The sequence below is a fragment of the Lineus longissimus genome, chromosome 16 (genome assembly GCF_910592395.1).
Source record: "Lineus longissimus chromosome 16, tnLinLong1.2, whole genome shotgun sequence".
Taxonomy (NCBI): Eukaryota; Metazoa; Nemertea; class Pilidiophora; order Heteronemertea; family Lineidae; genus Lineus; species Lineus longissimus.
The window spans coordinates 5,508,421-5,520,872 of NC_088323.1; the positions used below are offsets into that span (position 1 = coordinate 5,508,421).

Genomic DNA, 12,452 nt, shown 5'->3' on the forward strand with positions numbered 1-12,452 from the left:
AATCTTTACTTGAATTCTAATATGGTTTGTTTTTATTTATATATTTCAAATATTCACAGCAATAACAGGATGACAAGATAATTTCACAGGGATGATCTGCTGAACAATCAACCTGAAATAAAATGACTTCATTGCGGCTGGTAATTTTAAATCAAATTACGCAGAAATCAACATGTGGAGGCATCAGTTGTTGATTGCGCCACATTCGGGGATCAAAAGTTCGCTTCCTCATTCAAAAAGAATTCCATTAGCTATACGTGAATTGGGACTTTACAATTGGACATACATGTAGCTGCATCACTTTTCTAAACAAACATTAAAACACAACTAAGGTAATGTTCATATTCAAAAAGAATTCCAAGATACTGCTTCAAGCTAAATATCCAAATTGCGAAAATTTGCACCTTTTACCTGATTGACCACATGAACAAATTGCTACCAGAGCATAAGATTAATATCAAAACCTAAAACTGCAACTTGATTGGTAATCGATCAATATTTAAAAAGTTTCATCAAAGAAAGTGACTATAAATATATCATTTGTAGGTTATATCATAATATCCACAAAAAAAATGGCGCAAGACTACAAGTCCTATATGACAGTAACACAACATCTGAAGTCCAGATAAAATCACTGTACATTTCTCTCGCAGAGAATTTTTGAAATGTACACATGTATCGTATCATAATAAAGCAGTCACATGAAAAATAATCTTAACTACGGGTAATAACCATGGCAGTACATTTCGCCTTTCATTGAGAAATACATACATGTACAATTGCAACAATATAAATGCTTGTGACTCAACTGGCCTAGACTAATTTTGTTAAAGAACGATGACTTCGGGAGCAGTCTCCTCCTCTATAACGAACGGCAATTTCAAGCCATCTTTCGACCCGATTATACTCTTAATTATCTTGAACTGCTCGTGAGTTTTGATATGGTCCTGCAGAGCCTGACTGTCCGTTATCGTCTCCTCGCAAAACGCGCACACGTATGGGTTGTGTTTCACATGATCTGAATACACGTGGATCAACATTTGCAACGGCTCCGTGAACATCTTAGGACAATGGATGCACTTTATTGTGTTTTCATTTTGCAGAATTCTTGTCGGCTCTTCGATTTCATCATCTGAATCCTCAGTGAGATCAACAATGGCAGTTATTTTTGGCCCGGTTGTATTTTTCACAGGCGGTTGACCGGGTCTCTGCACGCCTGATGGAATTAGTCTTGGTTGACTCGAAATTCTCTCCCTTGGTGGTAGATTTGGTGTACTGCTCAAGTGTGTGACACTCCTAGGCAGTCCACCAGCTGTACTGGACACAGGCCTAGCTTGCGAGGACATGGCATGTGAAGACCCAGGCCTAGGTTGCCCTGCACTGCTACCAGGACCTGCTACCTGATTTGAAGCATGATTCTGTCCAATGGCCGGGTTTTCTCTTCTTACAATTTGTTGATTAAGTCTTTGTCGGACATTCTGACTTGCAGTGGGAGCCTGCCTTTCACCCATTGAGGAAGCGCCTGGTGGACGAACAGCTCCTTGCTGGACTTGCCTATTCAACTGCCCACCAGGACATCCACCGCCTTGCCGGTTCATCTTCACACCTCGACGAACCATATCTGGCCCAACGTTCCGGTTCACAGGAACACCTGGGCGCTGTGGCTGCTGCTGGCGATCATTAGAGTGATGATGACCTCGTCCTTGCTGTCCCATACCGACGGGTGCGACCTGGTTACCTGGTGTTCTTTTGATAATTTTCAGTTTTGGTATTGGCTCTTTCTCAACAGGATCATCATCTGTCAAATCTATTACATCAGGTGTACTAGGATTCTCTTTCGGTACAATTTTAACTGGCGCTGATGAACAAGAAGCCGGTACAGCTACAGGGTCTGGTTTTCCAATCCTCCCTGCTGGAAGGAAACCCCCTCGGAGGGGTCGGCGAGACGACTCTCCTGTTGGTCGATTTCCTGCTGTGTACATCGCCACTGGAAATGGCCCTTCTTGCTCCTCTGTGTCATCATTGAAATCTTCCTTCGCTGCATCATCGATTTTCTTCTTCAAAAGAAACTCCCCAAGTACACCATTACCATGAACCTCAAGAACGTGCAGATACAGGTACGCTTTGCCCCAGTATTTTCCGGTACACTTTGGACAATTCAACGGCCTTTCCCCTTCATTGTGAACAATGGCCCGCCGTTTCGGTAATTGGCGCTTCGGTTGCGACGACGGACGACAATTGTTCCTTCGGGCGTGTTTATCCAAGAACTTCTTCTTACTGAAGTACTCAAGGCAGATGAGGCATTGATGCGTTCGTCTTCTATCATCTTCAGGCTCCTTTCGTCTCCCACCCATTATGTCATTCTCGTCCTGTTTGTGGTACGAAACAAGATGTAATGTTATCGAGTTCAACTGCATGAACCGTTTGTCACAAAGTAAGCATCCATATGGTTTTTTCTCGCGGCGATTTGGCGCAATAGCAAGACGATGTATCGAGACGATGTGGTCCTCTAAATCAGCCTCTCTATTAAAGCCTTCCTCACAAACCGCGCAAGCATAGTAAAACCTTCTTGCAGCTTCTGTTGTTCCCGTTTTTTTAGTCTGAACAGAGTGATTTGATTTCGAGGACGGCAACTGATGATTTGAACTAAACGATGCTGGCGGAGTTGCATTTACTTTACTCTCATCGTGATCCGAACGAATGTGATTGAGAAGGATTTCCATTTGCCGGTACGATTTTTTACAAAGATGGCAGTGATACTGCTGCAGCTGGTGTCTCTCGAAATGACACCTCTTCATGTGGTCATTCAAACACAGCGACCCCAAGAACTGCTGCCCGCAAATCTTACAGCTCATAAGCGAAAGAGCAGGCACAACCGCATTGGGCTTTGAATGCTTTTCCAATAACTCTTTTAAGGAGTGATAGTAACCGATGTGTTTCTGGACCAGCATCTTTGTTCGAAATGCTTTCGCACAGTATGGGCACAAAAAAAACCCCGCTAACCCCCCAACTATTGGTTTTAAATGCGTACTCATGACATGGTTTTTCAGGTCTAAAATTTTGAAAAAAGTCAGATAACAGATTGTACAGTTCCATGCCCGCATAGTTCGACCTTCTGGGAGTTTTGCAATCTGAGGGTCGACATCAGGTGGAATTACATCCGGTTGCAACTTTTTTGCGTCCACAACAACATCCGCTATCTTTGCTTTGGGTTTTGGCGAGTTGTCATCATCATCATCATCATCGTCGCTAGATGCCGCTGGTTCATAGAGTGGATCCTCCTCCTCTTTGTCAAACATCATAGGACTATTCTGCGGACTACCACTGGGTTCCGACTCATCCCTCAATTCCTGTACCCTCGGTTTTCGGGATTTCGTCCCGCTACACTGGGATGATTTCCTTTTGCGTTTTATTAGGTTTTCAAGTCGAGACAGGCGGACGACTTCACCATAATCATTCAAAAATGAGTTGTGTCGCTCCTTCAGATGAGCCTTGTACTCATTCTCCGTAGCAAAGCGTCTTTTACACAGCTTGCAACCATAAACCAGACTCCCAAGATAGGCAACGCGACGAGACCTGCGGCGTTTTGAAGGCGTGCCATCATCGCCAGAATCAGAACAATCCGCAGACGGCATCTGCTTTAATATTTCATTATCCGTCTGCTTTGAATGTTCATCTTGCGTCTGCCCCACTTCTTTACCAATGACCTGCTCGACAGCTGAAAGGAACATTTTTGCCTCGCCAATTATCGGAGATGACACAGAGGAAATTTCGCGATGTCCACCTGAAGGAATTAAAGTGATATTTCTACCAAGGGAGCTGAGCTTCGGTCCAAGAATAGGCGCTCTGTTCAATTCAGATACAGTTGAAGCTGATGCATCAGGAACATTTACACTAACAGGCCTATGCCCTTTGCGCTTGTGCAGTTCAAACCCTTGCCGATCAAAATATATCCGCGAACAGACTTTGCATGTGTACTGACGTTTTCTTTTCTTTCCACTTTTCTTGAGTTTCTTAGCATGTTTTAGTCTCATGTGGAAGTCAAGATCTTCTTGACTTAGGAACGACATTGTGCAGAAATCACACCTGGCAGACAACTCCTTTTTGTGAATTTTCCGCAAATGCGCCCCAAGCATTGAGAGTGATTTGAACATTTTGTCGCACTCTGAACATTTAAAAGGGCGATCGACATTATGAATTTTATTAACGTGATCTTCTAAGTCTTTTCTCTCACTAAATGTTTTATTGCAAACTGTACACTTGTTAACATTATTCAAGTGATTTTTCAAGTGCTCCTCGTACAGTGAGAATTCAGGAAACATCACGAGACAAATTGGACACGTCGACCAGCCATCGTCATCCATCGTATCGGCCGTTAAACTATTCTGCACAAGATGGCCGACGACGTGTTCCTGGAATTCTTCCGAGGTATTATACCAAGTTTCGCACTGCTGACATTTGAACGAGTTGTCAGATTCATAGATTGCTGTTCCCTGCGAGTTCTGCGAGTACATTAGCTCGTCCGTCATCATATCGGCTGTCCCCTGCGAGTATCGCGAATCGTACATTAGCTCATCTGTCCTACTGTCCATTGGTGTTGGCGTTGAATATTCCTCATGAAGCGATTCCACAAGATCACCGATCACATTTGCATCTCCCATCAAGTATCTACTCAAATCATCATCTACGTCCATTTTAACTTCCTCATTGGCTTTTTCAACTGTCTCGTTTTGTTCAGTCTTTTCCACAGGAGGCCCAGCAACATCCTTCTCCTTGTCCACAGTTTCACCTGCACATGTTTCCTTAGAAACAATGTCCGACTCTTTGGAACCCTCGTCCAAATCAGCAACCTTTTCCTCTTTGGTAACCACTTTGTCCTTAACATCAGGAGCCTCACTAGAATCTGAATCGAAATTGACAACCTCAGTTTGAGAAACATTTTTTAAACGCTGCCCCTTTTTGAGTCCTTCGTTACCCTCACTTGGTCTCAAAGCATCAAAATTATTTCGTCCTGATTTTCCATCATCTACTTTTAAACTTGCTCCTACAATGGCATCTGAGCTATCCTCAACAAGGTTAACGACGTGACGACTATTACTAGCAAGGTCTACTTTGTAATTTAAATCAATGTCTTCAGCATCCATGGAAACGGAATCCACAGTATCCATGGAAACAGGAATGCTTTTATCAAGTTTTTCACTTGAATCAACTGCGGCAGATTCAGACTCATTTTTCTCACCTGAAGCAACCTTTATGCCAACATCTACACTTTCAGATGTTTCCACAACTGGTTGATCTTTGCAATCAAGAATGTCACTATGTTCCACTGGAAGAACTCCACAATCAAGTTCATCGGAAACTTGACCCGTGTCACCAGATTCAATGTCATTTGAACTGTCACAACTTGCAATGCCATTTCTTTCATTAGAAGTACCATGTTCATTTTTCATATCGCCATTCACGATATGATCGAAATGGGAATGGTTTAAATCAATGTCAGTCTCTTTTAAAAGTTCAGGACCACCAGTGATTTTGCTCATGTCGGTATCTCCCTCACACGACCTGTCAACATTATTTTTGATAGGAAGTTTTGCAGTACAATTCAGCAACGTGCTGGCATCTGCATCACTCCTCCTTCCAACAGAGTTTCCATCTGTTACAACTTGCTCATCCATGCTGAGATTCGATACGAGGACCTCCTCAGGAAGACCGACGTCTCTAAAAACACATCATCCTCAGCTTCATCGACTTGGCTACATCTTCTAAGCATGTAACTGACATCAATCATACCTTATACCTGAAAAGACAGTGAACACAGAAACTGAGTAACTGGCAGTACATTAAGTTAACACCCTGGTAGAAGGTGAATGATGGTTGGTATAATAATGAAATAAACAATGACAAGAGAAGGCCTCTGTACAATGTATGCATTACACATGCACTACAGACTACAGTACATTATGCACTGTAACCAGCATGCCAGACATACACTATACAGTTACACTAGACTAGTGTAGTCCAGCACACACTATACACTTCTTACTATACTTTGTAAGTTTGTTCTCATCTGACAAGATGAATGCATCATTTTCCACAAAATACAACATGCAACTTCAGGTGAATATATTGAATAATCAACCTACACATCACTGAGCCAAAATAGTGCTATCTTGATGGTTATTCGGCTTTGTCTTTTGCCTGATCATAAATTTTGTAAACAACCAACAGATTTCAGAAAAACTGCAGGTCGAGGTCGGTTAAAGTGTATCTATGTACAGACATTACAGAAAATTTCCTATGCTAAGAATTGAATAGGTCGAGGTAAGATTTAGCACTGCTGTGACACAGCACTGCACGAAAGTTGAAACCTCGATTCCGGGATTTTATCCTATCCGAATGTACGCAAAATTTCTGAAAATACACAGTAGAATTTTCTGAAGACAAGGTTGGAAAAGAATGGTCGCCGGCGAAAATTGAACTAGAATTTTTCTCATAAATGTTCGCAAATTCGGTGTTAAATAGTGATCAGATGGCTTCAACTTCGACTACGCAGCAAGCTGCGTTATCAGAGAATCAAGTGGTGGCAATAAAAAATCTCCTGTGGGGAAATGATCTCCGAGAGGAGGTGTTTTTGAGGTGGACACAGGGTAAAGCATTTTTTCACTCAATTCTCCAAGTTCCAGTACAGCATTACAGTTGGTTACAGTCATGAGTCATGAGAGTGGTACATGGTCACTAGACTATAGATCGATGCACTTGATTGGGGATAACGTTTACGTCACGTTACAGTAATGTAAAACCGTCAGAGCTGCATTGCATCGTGACGTGTCACGTGACAACGGCCAACACTTTGTAAACGTTGTTCCCAATCAAGTGCATGAATCTATAGTAAGTACTGTAACTGTATAGGCCTACACAGTAACACAGTATACAGTACACAGATCACTCCCTCTATCTTTTTAAGGGACAATGGTTTTAGTCCCAATTCGGTCGTTTCCATTCGATTTGATCATCATGACCTCTTTAATCAGGACACCACAATGACAGTACGATATTTCTAACTTCTAGTTGTCCGTAGCCACAGCCATAGTAAGGTTCTTCTAGTCTACTGTACTTTTCTATTGCAGGTTTCACTTTTAGTAAAGATGAACCGTCTGCACTTCTTCAACTCCAGGGAGGACCTTGTGCGGTGATTGCTCCAGTTCAAGCTTTCGTTGTGAAGAACATTATCTTTGACCAAAAGAAAACCATGGCTGGCCTCACTGGTGAGTATACTACTGTAACTAAGTGCGTAGTTTTTCATCAGTTTTCCTTCATGGGTTGTGGTAGGCCTACTGTTGAGAGTTACTGACAACTGTGAATGATAACAGTTTTGTTTGCTGAAAACCGCAAAATGTTTGTGAAATTTGGTTATGTTCAAAATCTGCAAGAAGAGAAAGCCCCCCCCCCCAAATTTGGGGTTTACAGTACCAGTATATCCCTGACTACATAGCACAGATACAAGAAAATGTGAAAACAACTTTGTTCTCAAAAGAAAGTCTGAAATTTGAAAGTCATAATAATAAGATGAAGAGAACAGCTTTGAAGGTATCTCTGACAACTAAAATTTACCATTCATCTTCTTTTACTTCAGCCTCTGAATGCCAGGAATGCCTAATTAACGCTTTGGTGGAGGTGTTAACCCAAGCCGCTAGTACTGACATCTGTTACTTAATCACCCACAATGGGCTTGAAGAGAGGGACGCGGATACTGTACTCAATCTGCCAGCGAATTCTGAGGATAATCAGGTCCAAGTTAATGACAATGAGGTCCGGAGCCCCAAGAGACAGAAACTGTCCAATCAGTGGTTCCACAGCAATCTTAGGTAAATATCAATCACAATTTGCTGAGCATTTTTGGCAACCTTACAGTGTCAAATTCTTCTGTCATCATCCCACATTAATTCTGGAGTAGATTTTCTATTTGAAATTGTGAAAGCGGAGTTCCTGGCCCTTGGGCCTCTTGTTCATTCTTGAGAAATGTCTATCTCCCATTGTATCTTTAGGTGCCAGCAATGCAACAGTAATGCGGAGGTGAAGGATGCAATCCATGCTCACATCTCAACATTCCAAGGACAATACGGTGTACTCCTATTCTTGTATTCACTGGTGCTGACCAAGGGCATTGAACAAATTAAGAACGAAGTTGAAGACCCTGGTGAACCTCTCATAGACAACACACATGGACATGGAAGGTACGGTATGGCCTAGTATGCTATTGGCTAATGAAAGCACATGTTCTGTATGATGTATGAGGTCCCGGATTTATTTCCCGGTCGGTTGCGGTACACTCAAGTGATAGAGCGGACGACTCTCTTCGACTGTGTAGGTTACCTGTGGGGTCTCCGGTTTCCTCCTACCTACATTACAAATTTGAACGCTATAAGTGTTAGAGCTGGTACTAGTACAAAGTGGGTAGGCAGTGCTTTTCATTGCCTGGTGTTATTCGGGATGTGTTCTGTGACTCCTTTAAAAAATTTATCATCATTCATCATCATCTCCAGAAATTTTGCTTCTGTGTTTCAGCCAGAGTATGATAAATCTTCTCTTATGTGGTAAAGCTGTATCGAACGTATTTGATAATGACAAAGATATATCGGGAATGCGTAAGTATGCTATATGTTCAGCAAAATGTTGACAGATATTTTCAAGAATTTCAAGGACACGTCCTCTTCTTTGCGTCTGCTTGTATGTTGGTTTCGGTTGCATTTGGTTACATCGATTAGGTGCCAGAAATCCTAGCTCAGTGCATTCGTCTTCACCACTGCTATTTCACCCATAGCTGGCGATTGGATTGGTGAGTGCCAGGGCAGTTCTACGTTGCCGATGGGCCAGCACACTGCACCTTCAAGGTTCCAATCTACTTTGAGATCCCGGGTTTTCAGTGACTGCTGCATTATAAGGGAACCAGTAATATGTAACCAATCTTTCTTTCAGAGCTTCATGGTATCTCTAAACAGTGTACGATAGGTTTCCTCACCCAATTAGAACATCTTCGATATTGTGAGGTAAGAGTTAAGTCTTGGTTTGTTTTCATTTCTGCTGACCTAAAAAATAAAATGTCCCTTTAGATGCAGCTCAGATTTTACATCTTCTCTTTCTATAGATTAATATCTCCGTCATTCTGAAGAATAAATCCTGAATATGATTTTAGTACAAGAGCTGCTGTACATGATGGGTTAAACATTATTGTAGTATTGAGAGAAATATAACAAAAGTGCAGCAAAAGGGTTTCTAAAATAAGGAAGTATGAAAAATTAATGTGTATTTCGACTTCAATTCTTGGCTTTGATATTTTAGGTTGGCTGGTACTTAAAGAATCCCTGTGTTCCTGTTTGGCTGTTGGCGAGTGAGACACATATAACAGTATTGTTTGCCTATGTAAGTACAAGTGTTTATCTATGTAAGTACAAGTGTTCATCTATGTAAATACACCGTTTGTCGGTGTAAGTACAAATGTTTGCCTATGTGAATACACAAAAATGGCGTAACACCATGTGAAATCTGACTTCCGCCAGATATTAACTCTTGGCCTTCGGAATTTTTCTTTTGCACTGAGAGTGATGTCTTTCAAAATCATATTGAAAAAAGATATACTGTAAGGCTGGACTCAATAAATCATGGTTATTTTTCAGGAGAGAGGGTTGGTGACTCATGAGACAGCATCGCAAGCGGCGCGAAGGATCTTTAAAAGTTTCGACCCTGACGGGAATGGTTTCATAACCGTGTCTCGACTCGTTGAGCTGATGGATGCGCTGGAGCTAGTCTCAGAACCTGAGTAGTAAGTATGAATGGGGGGAGTTTCTCAAGCTTTATTATATTCCACCAGAAAATGACTGATCCAAGATATTTGGATCGGGGCTGTCTCGGTTAGGCTGCCCCCCCCCTTCCAAAATATCTGGATCTGCCACTGAACCAGAAGACTGGGATAAGGTCACTTTATGCCCTCATCTTGTTACTTTATAATCACGATGAATTTACCTCTCATTTTTTCAGCGTCAACATCATGCAGAGCAAAATGGATCCCGAGGGTTTAGGCATCATTCTATTGGGTGTGTTCCTGGAGGAGTTTTTCCCAGAACTAGACAGGGAGGAGACACCGGAGAAGTTCTTAGTCTATCATTACAACGGCCTGGAGAGGTCGTGTCCGGACAAACAGGTAAGATAACACCTTTCTTCTTTGTAGCATTTGTCAGCGCCCTGCAGGCAGACAAATTTTGTTGCTGCGACCTGTGATAATATTTGCTGCAACACAGCTAGAGAAAGAAGCTGACTTTAACGGAATTCATTTCATTTAAGGTAAAATACTTGGAGGGAACAGCAAAGATAGCAGACATTCAAGACATCGTCGTGACAACTGACATCACCCCGATATTGACATGTCTGCAGACAAAATGGCCGACAGTCGAACTTCACTGGAAGGATAATATCGTGCCGTCCATGAATTGATGAACAAGGTCTTTAGGTTCCCATTTTGAATTGCATAATCAAAATTAGTGCTTAATATTGAGGTTGGCTGAACGAACTGTCTCTTGGACTAGGACTGTCTTTTGTGAAAACTACTTTTGGACTGGAAACGATATTTGAAACATGTTCTGTGATTGTGAAATAATGAACTGAGAGAAATTCTTCAGCTTATGGTCATCAAGGCTTTAAGGGGATGACTCACTGGCTGGGGCAAAGGCTGGTCAAATTCACTTCAGCCCCAACTTCCCAATTGATATCCATAAGTAGGATGAATTCTCTGGGGAGAAATGCTGCCATGGTCTAATAAAGTTAACTGATCTATGTAAATGTACTGTTCTGTTTTCATGCATTGACTGTCACAGGACCAATGCACCATTAGGCACTTGGATCGCGGGCCAACCTACCAAACTATTTCTCCAATGTGGAAGAAGTTTTTTTCTTTATAACACTCGCCAAATGTTAATAAAAGTCAAGTGGGCTGATATGGTGTTGTTCACAATATATATTGTGGATTTAATGATATAGTCGAACAAAGTTTTTATTCTCCAAATAAGAAAACTTTGCCTCCTCACCCATTATCCAAGGCATTAAATTGATGTGGCCTTATTTGTAGGTTTGTACTTTGATGTCTATTGCTGTTCTTCATGTGCAGATCCTTCTCCCCAGCATTATTTTACCGATTAAGTTGGGCAGTGAGATTTTTTCAGGGGCCTGTTGATCTATAAATGATGGGTATTTATCTGTACACCTCGTACGTGTACTTAATAACAGTTAATTTGAGGCAGTATCCATCTGGCCTATACCTGCAGATCTTCTATTAGCTGTACTGTCTGCCTGATCAGACCTTCTCTTCATGAACCCCACTCAGTTGAGCACAGTGCACTTAGCATTGCTTATATAACTAAACAGCATCTATTTTGATATGAAACTTGGTGAAAACCAGGTAAATCTATTTAATACAATTTTAGATTTACACAGCTTTTTGCTGTACTTGAAAAAATGGTATCAATTTAAACGAATTGGTGAACAAATACAATGCACAGGAACACTCTTGGCGATATGTACTTTTGGCATGGCCACGATTCCAAGAGAATATGTATAGAGGGTTTTTGAGGTCCGGGTTTGCACTGGGGACAAATTATCATGAATGTCATAGCAGAGGAAATGGGCTATGTCATAACTGCACCAATTTTTGTATGTTTGTCTTTTTAAGTTATTTATGTACTGTTAGTTACATAGACTTATATGAATATAGTAACTTCGAGGTTATTTATGTACCATTTGTTACGTTACATGTAACTTGTAAGTTTGTGACTTATGTTGTACTTTAATGACCATTCTTGTTTACACAACATTGTATTTCTTATTGTAAGCCAATATAAAAGACTTTCGTAAAGTGATGCTTGAAGTTCTTTTCAACCGGGAAGGACTTTGTTGTCGGAGGAGCAGGGACAGAGCCTGAAGGATTTCATAACCCCATGTGCTGTAGGCTTCAGGCTTCAGGCTGCATTACATCATATACTGGCTATTGTCAACCCGAGCAGGGTCTCTAAGACGGCGTATCCATAACAAGCCCATGAGTCCACAACAGATCTGTGGCATCTGGCAAAAGAACCAAGCATTCCTTCTATAACCAGTGAAACCTGTAGTCTCAGGCTGCAGTGTCTATAATTTCTCAGTTGCTCATGAGGAATTGGCAACAGCCTGCCCCAAGATTCTCCCACCTCTCCCAGTCATGGCAAATTACGTCTCCAAACAAACCAGCCTCGCACTGAAAGCCACCTCCAACAAAGGCCTCTGGTCTTCTCTGAATGGAATACATCCAACTTGCCACCTCAGTGTGGTGAGGCTGTGCCAGGACAACCGAGGGGGCATGTTCACATCTTCAACTAATGTTGCATTGCCCTCGAGGCCCTACTGTCAGCAGGTCCCTTTGCCTTCCATGC

At 41.8% G+C, this 12,452-nt stretch overlaps 2 protein-coding genes across 3 annotated transcripts; one reads left to right on the top strand and one right to left on the bottom strand.

Moving 5' to 3' along the window:
- Window positions 1-30: 30 nt before the first annotated feature.
- On the bottom strand, window positions 31-6,222 carry LOC135500634 (zinc finger protein 521-like). 2 transcript variants are annotated; one of them, XM_064792193.1, is made up of 3 exons: window positions 6,144-6,222; window positions 5,240-5,797; window positions 31-4,903 (listed from the first exon to the last, which is right to left on the bottom strand). In XM_064792193.1, the coding sequence occupies exons 2-3, from the start codon at window positions 5,673-5,675 to the stop codon at window positions 828-830; spliced, it is 4,512 nt and encodes a 1,503-aa protein (XP_064648263.1). In that variant the 5' UTR covers window positions 5,676-5,797; window positions 6,144-6,222; the 3' UTR covers window positions 31-827. The 2 variants fall into 2 exon arrangements, with proteins under 2 accessions (XP_064648263.1, XP_064648262.1); XM_064792192.1 differs by having other exon boundaries at window positions 31-5,797.
- Window positions 6,223-6,456: 234 nt separating this feature from the next.
- On the top strand, window positions 6,457-11,876 carry LOC135500390 (ubiquitin carboxyl-terminal hydrolase MINDY-3-like). The gene is made up of 10 exons (XM_064791833.1): window positions 6,457-6,647; window positions 7,128-7,265; window positions 7,634-7,865; window positions 8,046-8,234; window positions 8,566-8,645; window positions 8,977-9,047; window positions 9,340-9,420; window positions 9,675-9,820; window positions 10,036-10,198; window positions 10,339-11,876. The coding sequence occupies exons 1-10, from the start codon at window positions 6,497-6,499 to the stop codon at window positions 10,486-10,488; spliced, it is 1,401 nt and encodes a 466-aa protein (XP_064647903.1). The 5' UTR covers window positions 6,457-6,496; the 3' UTR covers window positions 10,489-11,876.
- Window positions 11,877-12,452: the final 576 nt, after the last annotated feature.